The sequence below is a fragment of the Paramormyrops kingsleyae genome, chromosome 5, assembly GCF_048594095.1.
Source record: "Paramormyrops kingsleyae isolate MSU_618 chromosome 5, PKINGS_0.4, whole genome shotgun sequence".
NCBI lineage: Eukaryota > Metazoa > Chordata > Actinopteri > Osteoglossiformes > Mormyridae > Paramormyrops > Paramormyrops kingsleyae.
In genome coordinates, this window is record NC_132801.1 from 4,543,010 (window position 1) to 4,565,297 (window position 22,288).

A 22,288-nucleotide genomic window follows, 5' to 3' on the forward strand; every position below is an offset into this window, starting at 1 on the left:
TATTCCAAAGGTTATCCTCCACTGGCTTGCGACGCTCGCCGCTCAGATAAACCGGCCTCCAATACCTTTCATTTGCTTCTCATTACGTCCCGGCATCGGCGCGCTTTTGTCGGGGCTGCATTTTATTCCGGGCGGCAAGTAAGAAGCCGCGGCGCTTGTCAATCGTGCGCTTCGCAAGTCTGCCGAGGGTCTGGCAATAAGAAAGAGGGTCAGGAAGATGAGCGTCACTTTTCCCATGTGCGATCGGGGTCAGCCGATCCCTCCGGCGCGGCTGCTATCCTGTCTCTAAACGTAACCGATGCTTTGTTGCCGGTTTTAAAGCCGTCGCCGGTTCCCTGGGTGCCGGTGCCCAGTCAATGGCCCCACGGCCTTCAAATTACCGTTGGATAGGTCTCACACCCGCAGAGCGCACATCCGCCTGCGTATAAGCGTTTACATAAAAATGACGATTTAGAAAATTACTAACGGCCCCATTTATTTTTCGCCCGAACTCTACTGTAATACCGGCGATATATCTGGGCCTTTTTGAATGGGCGCCTTTTAGTTTTTCCTATAAGAAACGCTCTCTCCAACAGGTCTATCACAAGCACCTGTTCGCAGCCCTTTAGCAGGAAGCTACACGGTGAATCGCTGTGAAGCGGTTAAAGCCGGTGGTGCCACATTCTCCTCTGCCTAAATCAGACCATTGCAGGTGGGCTCCATGCAGACGGAGGCACCGCACTTAATACACATGCCAGAGCAAGCTGGGAGCATGATGCAAGATGTTTTCGAAAATGGAAGGATACCTGGCGCAATGACAAAAAGATCCTCTCTTTTTTTCTCGTTCCTTACTCGGTTGAAGCTCAACCCTTTGCACCCCTTCGGGGCGGGTGGGCGCCTGGCACGTGCCACGTCCACCGGCCTGCAATCGTGGACCTCTTGTGGAAAAAAAGCAGATTATATTACAGCTCGGAGGGGCTGGATCCTGAATTACAGGCCAGCAGCCGCAGTATAAATAGCCTGGCTGCAGAAGGTCGACTGAAGTCGGCATTCCTTTTTATTTAAATCTTTCTGACTCACGAGTTGAGGGTCATATCAGCGTTTCTCGGCTCCCATCGTGCCCCAGCGTTAAAGTGACGGCATTCGCTGTCTCCCTCAACCGTGATGCTGTCACGTCGTAACATTAGGTGCGTGTTACCTCTGCTTTGGGGGCACGATTCTTAGTAAACAGCCGACAAAGGACGTGTCGCAGGTGGTGATCGACACTGCCGTGTGCTTACTGAAACCTGAAGGGAAAAGGGGCGACGTGAAGGTCTCCTGTAGGCTGTACCGTCTATTCTGCTGATGGTTGCCTCGTTATTTGTTGCGGATTATCGTGCCAGGAGGTGTGTTCGGCTGAAATCGTCCGGATGCCCCTTCCCGTCGGTCGCTGCAGATATTGTGTGCGATATAACCCTCTGCATCTTACAGGTGCTGCGCTACGGGAGGGTGAAACGTGGATTTACGGTCATATTGAAATGCCCAGAAACTGGGAGTCGGAACAGCCCCCTGGCTGCTATTTTTATGCCTGTCGTGCGGCTTGCGGTCGCTAAGGACAATCCGTTTCCCTCTGGCGGCTGTCAATAATAGTTTGTGGCTTCCTCCTCCTAACCCGTCGCTTATCAGATCCGATGGTCCGCAGGATGAGCACCGAGGCTCGGTCGCTGTCAGGGCCTCGGGCCCTCGGGGTCAGCAAATGATTTTCCTGATACCTTTTTAAATCCAGCATTTATTACAAATGGCCCCCCGCAGCGTTTACTCCAGATGAGGCCAGAGTCGTGAGAAAGCCCGTTTAAATGATAATACGTTTGCACAAAAAGGTCATTAAAAAATAACAAAAAGGCAAATTTTGAAATCATTACAGGACACATTTATTTTATACAAGATGCTTAGTTTAAATGTTGATGGATGTGTCACATTCAAGCACATGACAAAAGAAATAGAAGTATTTTGAGTGGTGGTCACTGTACGTGGTTTCCTGTTGGTACTTCAGTTTCCTCCCACCGTCCAGAGACACTTGGGCCAAATGACATAATTTGCCTGCAGTATGTGAACATGTGCATGTATGTGCCCTGCGACGGACTGTAACCCTCACCCTGTGCCCGGGACTCCCCGGGGTTGATTTGTGAACCTTCCCAGGATAAGCGGTTGGGTGATGGATGGATGGACGATACAAGGACGGTAACCACTCAGTTACTTGAGTTCTCCATACAGCACAGTGATCGTAAGTAGCATGGCTTTCAGTGAAAGTTCTCCCTCAAGTAAAATGTCAGTTAAATGCACCCCCAAATAAACAAACATGACGGTGTATGTATCATTTGTATTACAGATCCGTACAGAATCGTTGTTTTAGTTATAATAAGAAGTGCGTCTAGTGCAGAAGCTTGACACAATAACTACGTTACAGTGCCGCGCGTGTTTTTTTTTTTTTTTTTACAATATACGGTTTCCGATTCGCTTATATAGCATTTTATTGTATCTCTACTACAATCGTTCACGCCGCTGTTTCTTTTGCTACATTTCCTTCCTTATACGGATCATATACGAGGGTCAAGTCGCAGCTTGCAGACATTATCCAAGTTAATCTGGGCTGTAGAGGTCACTTGTTGTTTGGTTGTGAAATATCTTGGACGGCTGGCTTTTGTTCAGCCTCCTTAGGGAATTTCTGATAAGTGCTGTAACGGCAAAAGTGTGCATGCAGGCTTCCCGTCGCGCGCCTTTAAGACAGTGCTGACTAAAACCACCTTTTGTCGTATCATTGATAAGCGGCGGAATTTCTCTCTTTTAAAATGTAATCTAGTACTGCTCCTATATTATTATTATTATTGACCTAATAATAAAAAACAACACAACGAGATACAGCCACATGCATCCGGTGTATTGAAATGCAACAGACCTGAATGTAATTAATATATGGAGTGATAAAATATGAATATTTAATTTATATTTATATTGTCAACTTCTCCATACGATCAATATTCAGTATGGTTTGGCCAAAATAAAAGCGCTTGATTTCCCTAATTTGCATGCAGTAAAACAACACATTCTAATTGCTGTGCTCAACTTGTTGCAATATTCATTATGAAGCGAAGAGTCAACCGGCTGCTCCTTTAAAGAGCGCGTTTGGCGGTGCGGGGAGGCACGATGCGCCCTTTCCCTCGGAAATATGCACCCCCGTGTCTCTTTAAGTCTTTTTTTGCCAGTTGCGTAGATCCTTCATGAATGAAACCATGTGACCAAACATCATATGACGTCTGGCTCCGGCACAAGAGAAAGGGATCAACAAGGAGAAGGCGAGGGAGTATTTTTTTTCTTTACAAATTACTCAGGAATAGATCTCCTCCACTTCAAAGTGCTGAGTTCCGGACCTCTCGGCGGTACCAGGCTGCGTCTTGCCTTTGAGTTTGGTGAGTCGCGCTGCAGTTTCGCCTGCTGGTGCTGGTGGTAATCTGGGGGGGTGCGTTAGTTATTTTAAGGCAGATGCGTTATCTAGCTGTTTTGCTGAGTGCGCACGCCTTTGCTTTTCCCCCTTTGCTCGCCCCGTGCTTTTTCCTCCATGGCCGCGACTGTCTGGTGGACTGGGGAGGGGGGCAGGCGAGCGGCACCACGCCGGCCGTGCGGGGAAGAGGAAGCCGGGCGTGCTGATTCATCGCCGATCGGCCGCCATTCGGACGCGGGCGCCTCGGCGGACCCACCGACCGCTTCGGCCGCGTAGATGAGAGGGGGGGGGAGGAGGAGCGGCTAGGTGCTCGGATGCGGGGAATCCCAGCTCCGGGTCCAAGCGACACCGCCGAATGTAAACTGTCACCGCGACGTGCAGCCTTATAAGAAAGTGCAAGATTGCCGGCTGCGAGGAAAGTTGGTCTCGTGTTGTATCTGCTGTTGTTTTGTTTTTATCCTTTCGGTTCAGTGTCCAGAAATGCCAACACTTTTATTAGGGGAACGTGTCGTACCGTGGCCACTGTTAACACAATAGAGGTCAGACTGGCTCCGGTCCCCCCGACCGCCAACCTCCTTGTCACTTTTATGCTGAATTAGGCTATTATTATTATTATTATTATTAGTATTATTATTAAAGCCATTTGGGCACGTGTAGGTTTCGGTGGTGCGAATGGTTTTTAAAAAACAGTTGTGAAGCAATCGGTGCTTCTCAGGCGGGTTTGACGGTGGGGAACCAAAGCAGAACTGCTCGGCGCGGGCTAACGGGAGGTGGCCGAGTGCCACACGACGGGCTCCGGCTGCCGCGGGCGGACGGGCGGCATGCCGGCCGGCAGCCGGCTCCATGTTCCGTGTGAAGAACCTGGCCGCTTTGCGCTCTTTGACTGCCGGCTAAAGAGTCTTCTCCTTTTAAACGGAAGTCGGCAAATTGTCACCGATGACCAGTTTAATACAGTGTATCAGTTTTTATGATCTCAAAACAATATTTTGCTACTTATGTGTAACTCAAATTGCCTTTTTGTCTGCCAATGAGTCTCCGTTTCGGGGATCGTAGCGGTGCAGGCGAGAGCGGCGGAGATGCTGATTCATCATAACGTTGAAATTTTTGACGTTTCCGAGCGCAAGCATGGGGGAGCCATGGCAACATGGCATCGGCGGACAAAGGTCTGCTTCTGGGGGGGGCGATCGATCTTTATTAAGGGGATTTTTTTATTCTGGAAGCCCACCGTGCGGGGGTGCCTGAGAAGTGGTTTATAACCGGGTACTATCTTTAGATCAGGATCAGAGCGTAGGAAATTGCACGCTCCGGTTGCGTATAGGCACCCGAAAGCGTTGCGCTGCGTTCAGCGGTAAAGGTGATCAAGCCGTGTGTGTCCATATTTCAGTCTGTGTCTGTGCCTGCTAACGCATCTGTTGTCCTGTCTGTGTCCATTTTACAGCTGTGGCCACTCCACAATAAAAAGCAAAATCGGATATTCTAATAACTACCGCATGGCTCCCTAACATCTCAATCAGACTTCCTTCTCATACGTGACGGAAAGTGAACAGATTGGTTTATTTTTCTTATCCCGACGTCTTTCTAAATTGACCATTTGCCCCCACCCCAACAAACGGTAATTTGAATCTTCTGCACGAGATGCTTATAGATATGACCTTAATCAGTGTACTGGTTTGGTTACTCTTCCCGTGGGATAATTTCTGAGTTTGATTTGTAGTCTGCTTCCTACAACCACTGGTGGAATTCTGTAATGTAGAGTAATAATCACTGATAGCAACCCCACCCCATGAGAGAAAGATATACACTATATTGGAAAAAACACAAATGATATTTGAAATGTGTAGCATGTTAATATGAATGCTGTTTGTTTCGTTTCTCATATGATGTTTGTATGCTGCGTGCAGTCAGCCGGTTAGAGGCAATACAGACGAATATGATTAATACATTTATTTTGCATTGCATAAACAACAGACACTTAAGAGCCTGAAGAGACGTCCATCATTCACTGTGTTTTTGATTGTGGTTCGTGGAAGCTTTATGTAGAGAGAAATTTAGTAAACAGTCATCAGTCGCGTGTGCACGCTATGTGCAAAGATGGGTCACCTCGGAACCGCAGTGGCCGTCAGGAAGCGGCCGCGTCGCTACATGGAGCCGCAGGAGGGGTAGCCGCGCGCTACCTCGAGCGACTGTTTAATTTGGGCGCGTACGCATCCTGTCCCGCGTCCCCTCGCGCTTTTCGTACGGACGGTGTTCTGTAAAATTTAGTGCTGACTGTTGTGTATGGGTGTCATTCACTGATATTCTTGCTGATGTGGCCCTATTAAAGGGGGGGGGGGGGGTCTGTGGGATTCGCCGAGATGGAGAATGAGCTTCTTTTGTCTTCAAGGCATTTCCTAAAGTGCTGAGGTAAAGGGAAAAAGACTCCGCACTTGACAGATGGCGTTTTCACTTGTTACGTTCCCCCGCGCCGCCGTCCGCGAGCGGCAGCCTCGTGGCGCCTTTTTATTGTTACAACCAGGCGGAAAGTGGGGAGAGAGGAAAAAAAAAAAAAAAAATCATCGTTCGGGAGTTTTTTCCCCTTCTCTTCCGAAAGGTTATACTAATAACCATAATTCGGTATAACCCCAAAGACTCGCTGTGTTTTACAGGTACTTTCTGGTTTGTTTATTTATTTATGTGTCTCTGAGTAATTAGGCCTTGCTGACGGCAGGAACACCGAGCCTGTTCGGCGCTCTTGAACCGGGACGCTCGGCTCCGCTGAGGTTCCGTGTCGGCATACCGACGTACCATCTCCCTTCGGTTTTTATTTTCTCTCCAATGGTGTCGTTTTGCAGACCCCCGGATCTCTTAAAAGTGTTCGGTCCTCTGTATAGAGGTGGTATTTATGTAGCGGTACTGGGTGTTTGTGGCCGTTCTATGTTCATTTAATGACTCAAGCCGGTTGTCTGGACGTTAGACACACGTTTAGTTTTTCTCTCTCTTTCTGTCATTTAAAATTATTTTAAGAATGCATGTTTTAACTTTCAGTGTATTTGGTGTCCCTCGTTCTTACTTTAAGATTTGTTTTATTATTATTTTACCAAACCATTTTTTTATCCAGTGCAAGTTACAGTTAAAGTCTTTTATAGAGCAGGCTAATTTTACCAGTGGGGTTCAGGTTAAGTACCTTTCTTAAGGGTACAACAGGAAGGCCCTCCTGGGACATGAACCGGCAACCTTCAAGCGGCAAGCCTGTGTCCTTTACCGGTAAGCTGCTTTCGTGCTGCTCTGTTATGAGTTGAAATGCACTCAGCACTCAGCAAATGCTGAGAAATGCAAGGCCACTATCTGCAGGGATGTATCACCGAGTGTGTGGAGCCGGCGGGCTGGGACGCAGAGAAGCACGGAGCGCGCTCACACCTTGGCTGGGATGAGGGTCCCAGCAGGGGGAGAGAGAGCGTGCGTGTGTGTGTGTGTGTGTGTGTCTGTATGCGCGAGTGTGTGGAGGATGGGGAGAGGAAGGTTGATGAAACACCGGGTAAGAAAGCGAAGGGCTTCTGGTGCTACTTCTGCATGACTAACGTTCCAGTGTCATGGAGCAGATACGGTTTCAGGGTAATTATTGCCTCTGTGCCTCTTGTTTTAAAATGTTGCCCATGGAGGGGGGTTCGTGGAGTGCAGCGATCGCTCTGTGGGGGTAACTGAAAAGCTGCGCAGGGTTTGGCGGGGGGGGGAGGGAGGGAGAGATAGAGGAAGGGGGGCTGTGGGGGTGGAGGATAGAGGGAGGAGGGGGGCTTTCTTGAGTGTGTTGGTTTTTTTTGGGATAATGATGAAATACGTTGTAAGCAGTGAAGGCGCGGTAGCAGCAGAGGCGATGCGGTTGTCTTCCGTGAGCAAAGCCAATCCGTTACACAGGGAGTCGGTGGGTGGGTGGGTAGCTGGTGGGGGTTTTGGGCGGGTGGGGGCTTCGTTGCGGGGCCCTTGCAGGTTACTTGTGGAGAAGCAACTCCTGAAGCCGTCCCGCCATGAGGTTCTGATGGCATTGGCGTTTTCCTCACCACCACCACCACCCCCCCCCCCCCCATTTTTCATGACACTCCCTGGCCACCAGCCCCTGCCTCATTGTCACCTGTCATTACAGCTGATCGGTCACCGGGCATCACATCCACATGCCGCATCCGATACGACAGGTGGCAGAGAGGTACAGCACCCTCAGCCCCCCCCCCCCCCGCCCCCATGAACGTGCTTACACTCCCTGGTCTGAGGGTACATAGTCACACTTGGTGGCAGGGGAGGGGTGGATGGTCAGGGTGGGTCTCTAGGTTTTTGATGTTGTTAGCATTGCCGGTAGTTAACCGTCATTATGCCCGTCTGAGTCCTTGAGAGAACGAATACAAGAGCCAGTTTATAGACAGCCCCCCCCCCCCCACACACACACACACACATACGCACAGGTATGCATGCTGGAATGTACATTCTCTCATGCACAAAGTAAGGGAACATCGCCGGACAACTAGGCTCTGCGGGGAGGCCGATCAGAATATGAGTCTGATCTGCGACATCATTGCATCACTGACGCACCGACGCCATTAACGAGGTCGTCCTGCTTCGCTCGGTCTGACAGTCGACGTCCGGCATCTTTCACTGACATGCTTTCGCCACAGGTGGCATTTTATTCTGATTTTAATCGCATCCAGTGAGGCTTCTCACCATAAAACACGGGGCTTCAGTGTCTCACTGGCGCGATGTCCCCTTTTAAAGTCTTCAGAAATGCAGATTAATATTCACCCCGGTTACTTTTTAATTTAACTTTGGTTCGAATAGCGAAAATTATGACAGGAGTGGCGGTGCAAAGCTCGGGGAGGGAAATGGTTTTCGCGAGGAAGGTTTTTGGAGACTTAGGGACGGCTTAGGTAGAAAGAGCTCTGTTTTGTCTGCAGGTTGCATCATCTTTCTGCCGGTCTGCTGCAGCCGGAGATCTGAATTCAGAGCGTATCCCAACTTTTCGTGGCGCCGGAGAAGGACGGAGGCAAAGATCCGTGTGTTTCCAGGTTAGATTTCCTTTGTGGGGCCGTTTCTGAATTGCGTGTGTGTGTGTACGCGCGCGTGTATATATGTGTGTGTGTGTGTGCAGTCTTTCTGTGGTCTCACACATATATGAATTTAATTTCCCTCGTTCGACTTCGTTTCTCTTAAGGGTCTTAATGTCGGGGCGTTCGCGATGACGGTTGGGAGGACATGGCGGTGATGTTACCCCCGTGCACCAAACGTGTTCGTGTCCATGCTGGTGCGAGTTCAGCTGTGGTGGGATATCCATAGGCATATCTCCTATTAGTGTTTCATATTAAAAAATGGTGTCCTTGCCGAAACGTCTCTGGATTTGGGGGAGACTGAGACCGTAATGGCACTGAAGGTGAAACGGCCCTCTCCGAGCCACTCTCGGGTGCAGGGCGGTGTCATGATTTTACAGCTTTACAGAACAACTGCAGGCCCTTCAACAGAAAGCCCACTGGTCTCCAGTATCTTCTGCCAAGGTGTGGGCTGAGAATCCAGGGTACAGGTACCCAGGCTGTTCTATCATACTCTCGGTTACACGTCCACGCCCTCCCTGTGAAAGTGCAGATGGGAAATGACGGCATCTTTCTTTTTTTTTCTTCACTGTGTAGAATGTGTTAGAGCTGTCTGACTGGTCTGTTTGTTGTGGATCATTGAGGTGGGAGGGCAAATTAAGAGGGCACAAGACCCAAATATAAGAGAGTGTGTCACTTGTAAAGGGGCAGCTTACAGAGTAAGGATGAATGTGTGTGATCTGCCAATTTCTTTGTTGGGGGGGGGGGACATGTAGTTGTACCATTGAGGATGTTTACTTAGTACAAATGGGTAAATCTGGCAGTACTTCATTGTCAGATTAACGGAAGGGTAATCTAAAACAGTAATATGTATTGATTTTCATTACATTATGTTTATTCCAGGTTAAGTACAGTGCTTAAGGGTACAACAGCCGAGCGCTAAGGCCCAGAGTTTGAAAAGAAATCGATCGCTCGAGACCTCACAGAGCTTAAGAGACGTCTCAAAAAACGAGTGACCTTCTTCGTTGTGCTGCAAGGTCCCCCGCCCCCCCAAAAGGGAGCTATTTGTTGATATTCTCTTTCCTGTGCCTTGCTTAAAAAGTTTTATGAAACTAAAGCATGTAGAGCTTTACTTTCTGTTTGTTTGTTTTGTAATGTGAACAGGCTTGTTCAGAGGTGTTATGCCCGTCATGGTTTCCAGTGGCAAAGACTCGCCATTTGTTTGAAGTGTATGCTTAAGTAGGGAGGGCTGGTGAACCGTGCAGTTGGGTGCCCCCCCCTCCATCGTCCTCTCTGAAATGCTCCAAGTCTCATTCGGCTAACTGTCGCTTTCCTGCAGACGGCCGCTGCTGTGGGGGGGGCCCTTGCCTGTGCGCCATTGCGGGTTTGGTACTGCTGCCTGTGTGGGGGGGGGAGAGGAGGAGAGGTTCACTGCGCTTCCCCCATTTTCAGCGGGGGGTGGGGGGGGGGGGGTGCTTTACTGTGCGGCGGCATGATATTATTCTGTGGAAATGCCGTATAAATGTGATGACTTAACCCAGGTGGAGAACCTGAGGTACCTTCCTGGCGGCGGCTTTGAGGGAAAGTTGATTCCTGATTGCAGGCACCCCCCCCCCATTTACTTATCATTTTTGCTTGAGTTGTGAACTGATCTTTATAGTCTTTTTATTCCGCACCCCCACCCTGGTTTTAGTGGTGTTTTTCTGCGGTGACCTGTTTTTTTTGCGTGTACGCTTTATAAGAAACACTTAGTTCCCTTCTCATTGTCTCCCTGTTGCCCCCCCCGCTCTCTCTGGAAGCTACATGCTGTTTTGCTGGGAGAGCCTCGCTAAAATGAAACCGCTCCAATCCCCTGACGCGGCATTTTTTTATTTATTTTTTGCTTGTGTTAGGAAATTTCTCATCGTGCACTTAGTACCTGAAATGAGGAAAACGTGCAGTCCCCCCCCCCCCCCCCTCCCCATTTTAATAACACGTACCGCTGGTCTTTTTTATTTAAAAAAAAAAAAAAAACTGCTTCTAAACAGTTTCTCTCCTTCTCTTTGTCACTCTTATTTCACGCTCTGAATACCTAGTAGTTAATAGCTTCCCGCCTCCCCATCCCACAATGCTGTCTAACAGCGCACCACCGGCCCAATCACTCTGCCACAGTCATCATTTGTGTTTGATCCTTAATTCACGGTTAAATGTCGTAAGGCGATCGCTGCTCGTTTTAATTATTTACTTCATATGGCGCAGGCTGGTGGGATTAGATCAATAAACCAGCTCCCCCTGCACTGGGCGGGCTGTAGATGTGTTTGAGATCTCGTGTGTGACAATGCTGTGGTCTCAGGATGGCTACAAGGTGAAGAGGAAGTCTTACGGACCGTTCCTTTATCACTGGATGCAGCAGGTGGCTCAGGGCAATTAATTGAGCATTGACCCCTGTTCTTACCGTACGCCTGCCCTGACCTCTGTGATTCACACTATCCTCTGAACTGTCGACCACGACCCGATTTATAACGTGAAGAAGCTGGAATAAGCAAATGATTTTATTTAGTGTGCTTTTTTTTTTTCATTCAGATGAAGAACTACCTGGAAGGCCCCCATGGGAACATGGGGTGCTGGGTATTGTCATTTGTAATGGAGCGTGTGAGCAGTGCTGCGGCTGCTCTGTGTTTACCTAATCGCCAACTTTCGTGGAAAGCGAAAGAAGGTGATACTTAGACCGTCCCTCCCTCCAGGGAGACTCAATCCTGGGTAGGTGCTTTTTATTGCGGTCTATTGTTGTTATTCAGTTGCTAGGCTAACTTGGGTGTGTGGATTTGCCCTGTTTTACGGTGCTGGTTATGGTTGTTCTGGTTTAGGAGCGTGGTTGAGCCTTTGTCCCAGCACCGCACCATCAGGATTCACAGTACACATTAATGTAGCCTATTTAACCACATACCCAGCTTCCAGTTGTATCTTTGTAATCATGTGTGTGCGTTGGGGGTTAGGGGGCGGTAGACATTTCTCAACGGCTAACACTGTGGGACGGGGGGGGCAAAGTCAGGCCAACGGTAAAGGTGTGATTACAGCACATTTCTTCCTGTCCCTGTGTTCCAGCCCCCACCCCCCACCCCCCCACCACCTCCTCTGTCTTGCGCAACACCACTGTGCCGCACACTCCTGCAGGTCTTGACTGGTTCCAGTTTCAAGACGCTCCTGACAGGTACAAACAGCCAGGCCGCCGAGACTGAGGCTTGCTGCCGGAGCCGGCTGCTCCGCTGCACTTCGGACTGCGTGGCTCCCGCGCATTGGCGCCACGGGGAACCCGGCAGTGCAATTAAGATCTGATTTAATTAGGAGCTTGCTTGCGTGTCAGCCCCTTGCAGGAACGGGCGAAGGTCGGCTGTCCTGTGGCGTGCTCACTGGGCGAGTGGACCTTGATGGCTGGACGCGGGTTTGCCGATCGCGAAGGCGAATGCTGCTCTTTGCAGAGTGCCTGCCGTCACTCCACGGTCTGCTTGAGGTACTTCCTCACGCACATTCTGCAATGTAGCCTTGGCTTTGTCCTTGAAGAAAGGGGTCTTATGTGACCCCCACCCCTTTTTAACCATAAATGATGAATAATAATGCTGATTAATGCCCACTATAAAGGGCAGTTAAATACCCACCATCCTTCCTGCATGAAGGCCAGTCCTGAGTAGAGAAGGGCTTTTGGGCTCCAGTGCACATCGCTGGGGGTCTGCAGCAGCTCCGCGAGCCTACAGACCCCCCCCGGGACACAGTTCACCTCACCATTCCTTCTTTTGACTTTCCTTTTGACCATCCCCAGACCCCTCCCCCTTTACCTGCCTACCCCAACTACTGTACCTGTTAAGAGCAGCTTTTTAAAGAGGGGATGAACTGAGTCTCTTTGTGTTAGTTAAACTTCAGAACTTTATAATTAGAGTCTTGGTTGTGGTCATTGCTGAGATCAGGGATTTTTCTCCACCCCCCCCCCCCACCCCCCCCAACCCTAACTGCTAAGCTTCTCCAAATGTGTTGAGGATGCACTTTCAACAAGGTTTTCCTCCCTCCTCATTCTGCCCTGCGATCGCACTCAGCATTTTTTGTCCTGTGGGTGTGATGTCTTTTCTACAAGTAATCAGCTCTGAGGTGTCAGCGTTCTTTCAGGCGATTCATAAAAATTCAGCGTGCGCCTGCAAAAGATGTCTCCTCACACCTTCCCCGGACCCCCGTCTGCTATAGCCGTGGCCCCCTGCCCCCCCCTTCCCAACCTTGCCTTTGCTATCCACACACGAGACGAGGTGAAAGCGCTCACTGGGGGTGAGGTGTCTGTGTGTCTCGTAAGGCGGACCTGTGCTCCATCTGATACCAGTATCAAATGTGTGTAGCCAGGGGGCAGTCTGAGACGAGTTTACACCTGCTGGAGTCGCTGTTTTATGCTTATTGTTCTGTTTGCTTTCTGTCTTTCTCAGTTAATCCCATATCTCTTCCTACTGAAATGTTTGTTAATAGGCTAGAGTTGTATTCAAGCGAGAAATGTGATTGCTGGGTCGTCACTTTGGAGTTAAGTTTGGTATATTGTGATGTAATCTAGCCCTGCAGCATGGTTTCTGGATCCGTGGCAGTGGATGCAGTGGGAGATGGGAACCAGAGATCCGCAGCCTGTTTACCCTTTTGATCTGCTGTTACTCCTTGCTAGGAGCCAAAAGTGTTGAACCAGCAGACACTACGATTCCAGAAAGCATCGCTGGGGTTGTGCTTTTACAACGTCTTGGTGGGACTGGAACTACCGGTGCCATGTGAGTCCTAGAACGTCAGGTCCAACGTGATTCTAGGACCCACCTGATGGTTGTGGGGCTGAAATGCCTGGAACACACCAAGTTTGGCTGTCGCACCAGCCTGGTTGGACACTGTTGGTCCTGTTGGTACTGTTTTGACTGGTTTTCAGAATTTTGAATCTGCATCAAAGCCAGTTGGTTAAACTGAGCTCTCTTGCATGTCATCTGTCACCTCGAGTCATGCAGGTGTGGTCCAGTGCAAATTTTCACAATGGACAGGAGGGCATGAGAGCCAGTCATTCATCGGCCTTGGTTGGCAGTATTTTTTTGCAATCGGCTTGGTGTGTACCCAGCTTAAGGCCTCCAGGGAACACCCAGTGGTGTTTCACCATTGGTTATGATATTTAGCTGCACCCACTGTGAAGGAATGAATGAATTTGTGGGCCATGCATAAGCTTGTGTGCATTTCTCCTGGCTTAATCAGGCCAGTTATTAGTTATCTGCACTCCTTATCTCTAATGTTTTTCCATAAAATTCAAGAATTTAAATGGGGCATTTTCAGATGATGAAATAACTGCAGTAGGCAAATATGATTCATTTTTTTTAGGAAATTATTAAAACTATTGAGTTAATTAAGGAGTCTAGGGTGGAAGTTGGAGTAAAGACTTCCAAACAGAGGTCACCCGGAGTTTGAGGTGTGTGTTGGGCTCCTCGACTGGCAGCAGTACCAGGTGTCAGATAAGGCAGGATACACTCAGGTTGCTCTGTTCCACATCAGAACACCCCCGCTTGGCCTGGGGGCATCTGGCTCACGTTCTGCATCTTGGGAATGCTTGTTTCACTTATGCTCCTCTTGTCCCAACCTGCAGTGGGCATTCGGTGAAGTAACGTCTCCATGCATTTGTGGGTGCCATCGCGAGCCTTTGCTTTCTATGTGTCATATGTCCTGTAGCGTGTCGAACTGGGAATCTGCTGAATCATGGTGACTAGACTCCACTTTGGTGTCGGTTGCAACGGTTGGCTTCCCGTTTATCTCTACATGGGCTTCTTCCTCTCACTTCAACGAGTTAAAGTGACAAGCGAATCTGCACAGCCTCGTGGTGTCTTCCCTCTCACTCTCCCTCGCCTGCTTGCGTTCTCGGTATTCAGGATCTGTCTGCCCACCAGAAGCTCTGTATCAATCCATTTAATGCAGCTAAGAGCTCCCATATCATGGGGAAAAGAGGCACATTAGGGACTGTTAACTCTCCAGGATGCTCATCTCATTGTGAGGAACCTTAACGGGAGACGGCAGCTTACAGATCTGCATGAGATAAGGTGTCGTATCGTCCCGGCTGCTTTCACGCTTGTGCGGCTCACTTGGCTTGGCCCCGTACTGGGTTCTCTGCGTGTTCCTGGTGCTTTGGCGGGGCTCTGACCTTTGTGTTGGCAGTTATGGCCAGTCATCACCTTACCAAAAGGAACAAAGCCATAGAGCAACCGAAATTCATTATACGAAATAAATCATATAATTTTGATCCATTGTTCAAGCCATCATAATACAACACACTGAGGTGGCCAATTCTGACTTTCCCTGAGTTGATTCTAAATGGTGCCATAGAATCCACCTTCTTATATGATGGACAACTTGTTTTGGAACTCCGGAGAACCCCGGATATGCCACACCTCCTTCGCTGCTGCTGTTTTTTGCATGGTTTATTTTGTGCTGCCCTTAATTATCCTATAGAGTGACACGGTGGTAGATGTTTTGTTTTCACAGGCTTGGCTGTGAACTGCACTGCCACCACAAGGCCAACAGGAAGCCAGAGCGTTTCTCTGTCTTCGTTCTCCTTCTGGTTGTTTCTGATACCACAGACCTGACTGGTTGTGTGTGTGTGTGTGTGTGTGTGTGTGTGTGTGTGCGCGTGTGCGTGCGCGGGGTGTTCCGCCAATGAGCCGCCATGGTGGTCTGCCGCTCGGTTGTATGTCAGGTCTGTGAGTGTTTCACAGCAGCGACGAGTCATGTTCTTTGGCCTGTTTCTGGTTGTGTTGCCTCTGACATTTGGATGGGATGTAGCAAAACCTCACCAGGCCTGACCACACTGCCTTACCATCCATCACAATCACAATCTCCACCTTCTACCCTTCCTGGGTCATGGAATTCTGTGCTGGGTCCTCTGTGTCATGGAGCCTTCTCCCCACTCACCCCTCATTTGACCTTCTCCACCTTCTTCCTCTTTTTCTTTCCAGATCTGAACAGTGGGCAGCAGCTCTCGTGGCATGACGACCACCAGCAAGGGAAGCAAGGCCTTGAAGGTAAGCTTCATTTTACGCTTCTGACCAGTAGTTTTAGCTTTGGGAATTCCGTTTCCTGTCTCCTCATCGGATCACCTTCTTACCTTTAGGACACAGATACCCACATCGGATACACCCCTGTGCCCGTTGGGGTTCATCCCATTCAGAGTTAGAACAGGAGCACCCAACTTTGAGAGAGACAGTATTAAACTAGTAGTAATTTTCAGTTAATGTGGTTATGTGGTGGCATTAAACATACCAGGTGAAAATATCTCCTTGCAAGTGAGGACTCTGTCTATTGCCTGTGTTTTAATACCATCTTAATCCTATCTTTTAATCCTATTTTAAGTTGTTTCCAGCTGTTGACCTTGGATTTACCCTCCCGTGTTCCTGACTCGCTGCCGCCGCCCTGCAGGTTAAAAGGGAGCCGGGGGAGAATGGGACCAGCCTTACGGACGACGAGCTGGTGACCATGTCGGTGCGGGAGCTGAACCAGCACCTGCGCGGTCTCTCCAAGGAGGAGATCCTGCAGCTGAAGCAGCGGCGGCGCACGCTGAAGAACCGCGGCTACGCAGCCAGCTGCCGTGTGAAGCGCGTCACGCAGAAGGAGGAGCTGGAGAAGCAGAAGGCCGAGCTGCAGCGCGAGGTGGAGAAGCTGGCCTCCGAGAACGCCAGCATGAAGGTGGAGCTGGACGCTCTGCGCTCCAAGTACGAGGCCCTGCAGAGCTTCGCCAGGACAGTGGCCCGCGGCCCCGTGGCCCCCGCCAGAGGCCCCATCGCCTCCGTCATCGGGCCTCTCGTTCCAGGCAAGGTGGCCACCACCAGCGTCATTACGATAGTCAAGTCAAAAACGGACGCCCGGTCTTAGTATCTGGGCCGAGCCTGAGAAGGGGTTGAGGGGGAGGGGAGGGAGGGGGAGAGAAGGGAGGAGCTAATCAGGCAGAACATGGTCAGTGCTTCATCACTGAGCACAGGAGGAATCTAATTGGTTTACCTTTGACGTCAAGCCCAGCCTATCCCAAGCAGTCTCCCAACAAGCCAACAGATGGGGGTGGGGTGGGGGGGCAAGCTGTTTGAGGTGGACCCACCATCAACCTGGCAGGCTACCTGCACATCTGCTGAGATAGAGAGGCTGGGACCTATAGACAAAAGACCAGGGCAGCAAAACAACCCACCTGGGTCTGTCACTGAAAGCGATGGACATTTAACTGCCACGAGACAGTGGAGGACTAGACCCCGCTCAGACTGGCTGTCACCCCAGGCCAAATCATGTCGCAAAATGTCTTTTTGCATTTGTACGGTTTTTATTTTCCTTGTGGTGTTCATATGGGTCCAAGTGTATCCTGATTGTGATGTTCCTAAGCTGTCTCATAGCTCGTTCACGATGCCGTATTTCTATGTGTCCTCGGCCCACATTGTCCAATCAACTTTTAACACTGTAATACACCAGTATCCCAGTACGGCCTCGTCTTGGCTCCTTGTGGATCACATGGACCCTTTGAGGGGTGAAACGACACTTTCTGCAAGACTTTCCTTACTCTGGTACACAGCGTTGCAGGTGTAGCGCTCTTTGTGGAGGGCGCCTGACTAAACACCATAACTGCTTCAGCTAAAATCACTATCTGTATTCATTACGTACAAAATACCTGTGCGCAGTGATTTGCACTGACCTACTGTTCTCAGGAGAGCTAAAGGTTAAAAGCTGATGGGATTTTGACTTTGAGCAGCAGCTGTAGGATAGTATTGTAAGTTTTGGTTAGAAGAACTGTTTGCATGATTGGGGTTTTCCCTTCAGAAACAAGAAAATAACAGGGTGCACCACTATTTGAAAGACTGGAATGGTGTTATTTAGGATTCAGCAGTAGGGGGGCAATAATGTGTTGATGTGCAGGTAATAATAATAATAATAATAATAATAATTAATAATTAATAATGATGATGATGATGATGGGTGTCCCTAAAAGGATTTGTTTGGTTAAATGTTTTCTGATTGGAGAAAAATGCTTGTTGCTGCTGGTTTCTATAACTACGAGGTATTTGGTCCTTCACTGGCAGAGAACAGCGACGTTCCTACAATTTTCCGGAATGTTCTTCACAAGCTCAAAAAGGGTTGGGTACTATTTCACGCCTTTCAGAAATTTGAAGATTGTTCAACTGTGTACCATCAAAGATGGAGGTCACAATTATTTAATTTGTGCTAGGTTTAAAAATAGCATTTTTTTTGTCATAAAAATGGGGACAGGCTGACCAATAGACATATTCTCAAGCTTTACTATAAAGTTATTGGTGTCTGTATTCTGAGGATCTTTGTCCATGTTCAAGTTTTGATTTTTATAAATACATAGAGTATCTTACATTATTTATAAAATCTTTAAAAAAAAAAAAGAAAAAAAACTTGTTTGATATCTTTTTGCAATTGTACCAAAAGTGGCTTACTATTGAAGTCGATAGCTTTTTCTAGTGACTAGGCGCGTACTGTGGACTAGCGCGTGGCGTGACGTGTAAGTGACAAGGTGACAGTATTGTTCACTATATGGATGTGATGCTGTTCTTTAATTTAGAGAAACTACAGGTGATGTAAACAGGGTCCCATGGCCACCCCCTATCCCCCTCCCTGTTCTCCTGACCGCAGTCTACATGCTAATTCCGAGCGCCGAATGCTACACCCGGACTTTACGCTGTACTAACGGCTGTTCCTCCAGCCAAGGAATAGAAGGTCGCTCCCTGACCCGACCCTGGCCCGCTACGCTTTAGCCAACGTCTTGCCTAAGCTGCTCCTTCGAATCTGCCGTACCTCACTGCTCCCCTGCTCGCTGGCGCGTATCGCGAGGCCCTGAAATCTGGAAGCCTTAGCACAGTGGAGGGCCCAAGGCCATTACGCTGGTGTTTAGTGCGATGGACACCCCTGGGGGCTCCTCTGCAGTGTGTCTGCGTGGCCCCTGACCCATTAATGCTGGTTTCTGTGTTAAGGTCCACAACCACTAATAACCTTTTTCAGTTGATGTAGTCTGGCAGGAGGAGTCTGTATAACCTTCTGATTGTAACGCCACCATTAAAGCCTCAATCAAAATAAGAAAAAAAAACAAGGAAAACCACAAGAACATAGCTACAAGCACTCTCTGGACAAGCCATGGGCAGAGTTACATCACCTCTTAACTTATTTTTGTGACGTGTGAATTATTTTTGTGTAAATCTCTTCAATATATTCAATGCAAAAAAAGATCTATTTTTGGTTTTGTTTCAGAAATGCCGGTTTTGTGAGTTTCTGGCACTGCTGCACTGTAAAATGAAACAAACGGACTCGATGTAATTTCTGTCCCCTGCCCATGCAGAGGGGCACTTTTTTTTTTTTTTTTTTTTTAAATCTGGAACGGTCCATTTAATCTAGAAATAAAATGGCAAGAGGTAGGGATTCTGAGAGTTACTGCTGTGCAGTATTGGTGACTGCTGTCTGCAGTCTTACACAACCTAAGGTCCATACATACACCTGCATCTTCAGCACTCTCAGCTACTATAAACATTGTCCCCCCCCTCCGTCACATTCCCTGCTCCTTTCAGGCTTTTGGTTTAATTTACCAAAGTGAGTTCGGAAATTGAAATGAATGAAAACATGTGGATGCAATTCTGCTGCGTAATTTAAGTCCCAAGTGGCAGAGGCAGGCGTGGCGATGGGAGTGTGAAGGAGGCCGTGCGTGTGCCTCCATGCTGGGGGGGGGGGCTTAGTGAGCCCTCTGTATATGACTGCCCTCCAGTTCGCGTCCCTCTTTTGCTGTCGAAGAGCGGTATCCTTATGGCTGTTTAGGAAATTAAAATATAGGTCAAAATACTGCTACTGTGTGTGTGTGTGTGTGTCTGTGTCTGTATACACATCTGTATACCCACGCTACTGTGTTAAGGAGCCTTCCCCTTGAGGATAAGCTACAGCCTTGGGGGGGGTCCCCTTTGACTCCCCTGAGCCTTAGGATGCTGGGGGAGGCTGGTCCCTCCATAAGCCCCACTGGTGGATGAAAGGGGGTTTTGAAATGTTTAGTCTGAGACATGGCAAGTGTGCCTGTCAGCTGCTCCACCTGGCGACCCAGAAAGTGGGGCCTGAAATCCTGTTCTCAAGTTGAGACGCTTGGCCTTAACTGTGCGTGTGGCAGACTTGGGCGTCCGAGTGCATCCTCAGATTGCCTGTGAGGTTTAAGGCAGCCTTGCTGTTGGTCGTAACTTACACTGCATTTTTGAGTTTATTTTTGTATTAATGAATTTAAAAGTGCAAGGTTTTTTATGATCGAAAAGTACAAGCTTTTTTTGCCCCCTAGTTAAGCATTTGAACACTGGAAAAGATGCCTGAGACATTTGGATTTATACCTGTTTATCTATATATATAAATATATATATGGTTAGTATTTTTTTTTTTCCCTTCCACTTTGGGTTTTTAATGAACTTCTACATTTGACTGGTGATCTGTGAAATTGTTCGTATGGAGTTCCACCTATGTTCTATCTTGGCATTGCTTTCGTATCAGTGTTGCCGTTCTGTTTTTTGCCGTGGCAGTCCTGTCGCGTGAACCCTGTGTAAACAACTTGTAAAGGTTTTAAACAAAACAAAAAAAGCAAACAAAGTGCTCGTGTAACACGAATCGCCGCTACCCGTGCCTTCGAAGACGGGTTGGTGTACTCGTGTACGTCGTGAATGTTGTGGACAAGTGAATTTTCCTTTTCTTTCTTTCTTTTTTTTTAAATTATGCAATTCAGTGGGCTTCAGGGATGAGACTGGAACTATAGGCTTGGGTGCTTGTATAAGTGTCGTCATAAACGTCACAGAAGTCACTAGTTTTATACAGAGCGCTTATGTATCTGTGACTCTCGTCAGATCCTGTTATCCCTTTGCTTTCACCACGCTTATCTGATATCCCTTCTCCTTCCTTCGAATTCAGTGTTGCTCGGATTACTCTGGCAGAAGCTGTTCTACAACAGATGGATACCAGTCTGAACAGATCTTTGTTTGAGGAAGAAAAAGTTAACCCCCCTCCCCCCCCAACAACTATTTGTGTATTAGCTTATAACTATAAATAATTTTCTGGCATGGTTGAACCTTTTCTCAGCAACAACCGTGATTCTGAACGCGAAGCACAGATCTGACACCTCCACATTTTAAGTTTGCTAGCAGGTCGGAGAGTAGGTATCAGTCCTGGCCAGTCATTGCAGGGTTCTGCAATTATGTGACTAGGTGAAAGCTGTTTGGCCCCAGAATTTTGTTTTGCGTGATTGAACATAATTTTTTTTTTCTAGGCATACAGCATCAGCTTGTGGTACACTGTCACAGGGGCAGGATGAATACCATGGATGGATTAATTTTTTGTATTATTACTAATTTATCTGGCGTGCGCCCCTACAGAAATCTGCGTCCACTGTGAGAAGATGCGACAGCAGAAGTTAAATCCAAACGTTATCCCACCCTTCAAGTCTTTCATCTTCATGTCAGTGTTTAAAGGAAATAACAGGCAAGCGGCTCCGTACCACGTTTAAGGCCATATAATTAGCAGTCACAGCTGAAATCCTTATTTGAAATGAACAGAATTATTCTTTTGTTTTTGAATATGGAAGGGAAAGGGCTCAGACTCCCAGGCGCTTCATTCATTTTCTCGTGTTAATTTGGGCTCCCACTTGAATTTTTTTTTTCTTCTTCATCGGGGCGACTGAGGTAACAGGTTTACTTGCTGGATTCAGAGTACTGCACTGTGCTTGTAGCTGCACATTAACATCCTATCTTGCTGCTAGAACAGTCTTTACTTTGTGCTGTGGAATTTTTGTGCTCGGAGGGGCTGACATACACCAAACGTCATGAAGCAAAATGTTTTGGACAGGGGTGGGATAATGGAAGCCCTTTTATTGCGGATATCTGATATTTATCTGAATGGCGTTTTTGTTTTCTATCCAGTTCTTTTGACTATGTTACATAATTTTGATTACAAGTGAGATGTACTGTAATGTTTGTCTTTTACTGAAGAGAGTTCACTGGGACTAGGGCGATAGCAATCCAGGCTTCAGACTGCATTTAATTTGTTCTTTATTTATTTTTATTTTTTTAAAATCAAACCACACGTCTGTGTCAGTTGGTAAGCATATGACTGCATATGACTGCATATGACTGCATATGACTGCATATGACTATCTAGCTCTGCAGAGTCGGGTATTTGTGTCTCCAAAGTATCAAGTGAGAAATTTTAAAGCTATAAAAGTAGTAACTTTATGAATATGGTAAATAACGATGATAAAACTGGTTTTTGTTATTTTTCTGTATGGGGTGTTAAATTATGATATCACAGTGCTTTGTATGGGGGGAACACAGAGGTAAAGTTGATTTAATTGTAAGTATTTATTAACTAAATTATTGTACTTTTTGCAATCTGTAGATAAGTAATATGATGTATTCGTATATAACAACCATGAAATTAACTGTTTCACTATCAGTCCGAAGCGTCTTTAATTTATTGATGTATATACTGTATGTTGATATACAGCTTACTTTATTTTGTATATGACCAATAAACACATTTTAAAAAAGAGCACCTGTTAGTCCCTTCAGTCACCCAGACGTCATTGAACGGGGTTTTGTCTCTTTCTGCTGACCCACTTTGAAAGGTATAAAAATAGAGTGGTGGTGGGGGGGCATTATCTGTGGTTTGAGGAGACTGCAACCTTATTTGGAGGTCTTGATTTCTTTCCGCGGGAGCCAAAAAAAGCCAGTCAATGACCCAATTCAGGCAACCTCGGTGG

The 22,288-nt window shown here is 47.8% G+C and overlaps 1 protein-coding gene across 12 annotated transcripts; it reads left to right on the top strand.

Moving 5' to 3' along the window:
* Positions 1-3,180: 3,180 nt before the first annotated feature.
* On the top strand, positions 3,181-22,078 carry mafgb (v-maf avian musculoaponeurotic fibrosarcoma oncogene homolog Gb). 12 transcript variants are annotated; one of them, XM_072711935.1, is made up of 5 exons: positions 4,108-6,102; positions 6,631-6,700; positions 8,374-8,484; positions 15,480-15,545; positions 15,940-22,078. In XM_072711935.1, the coding sequence occupies exons 4-5, from the start codon at positions 15,510-15,512 to the stop codon at positions 16,390-16,392; spliced, it is 489 nt and encodes a 162-aa protein (XP_072568036.1). In that variant the 5' UTR covers positions 4,108-6,102; positions 6,631-6,700; positions 8,374-8,484; positions 15,480-15,509; the 3' UTR covers positions 16,393-22,078. The 12 variants fall into 12 exon arrangements, with proteins under 12 accessions (XP_072568039.1, XP_023672709.1, XP_023672708.1 ...); XM_072711938.1 differs by lacking the exons at positions 4,108-6,102; positions 6,631-6,700 and adding an exon at positions 3,181-3,425 and having other exon boundaries at positions 15,874-22,078; XM_023816941.2 differs by lacking the exons at positions 4,108-6,102; positions 6,631-6,700 and adding an exon at positions 3,183-3,425.
* Positions 22,079-22,288: the final 210 nt, after the last annotated feature.

What these genes read in the sequence shown, in the direction of transcription:
- mafgb (XM_023816941.2), top strand. Translation starts at nt 15,510, where the DNA reads ATGACGACCACCAGCAAGGGAAGCAAGGCCTTGAAG. An exon ending in AGGGAAGCAAGGCCTTGAAG is followed by an intron (nt 15,546 to 15,939) that starts GTAAGCTTCATT and finishes GCCGCCCTGCAG; the next exon opens with GTTAAAAGGGAGCCGGGGGA.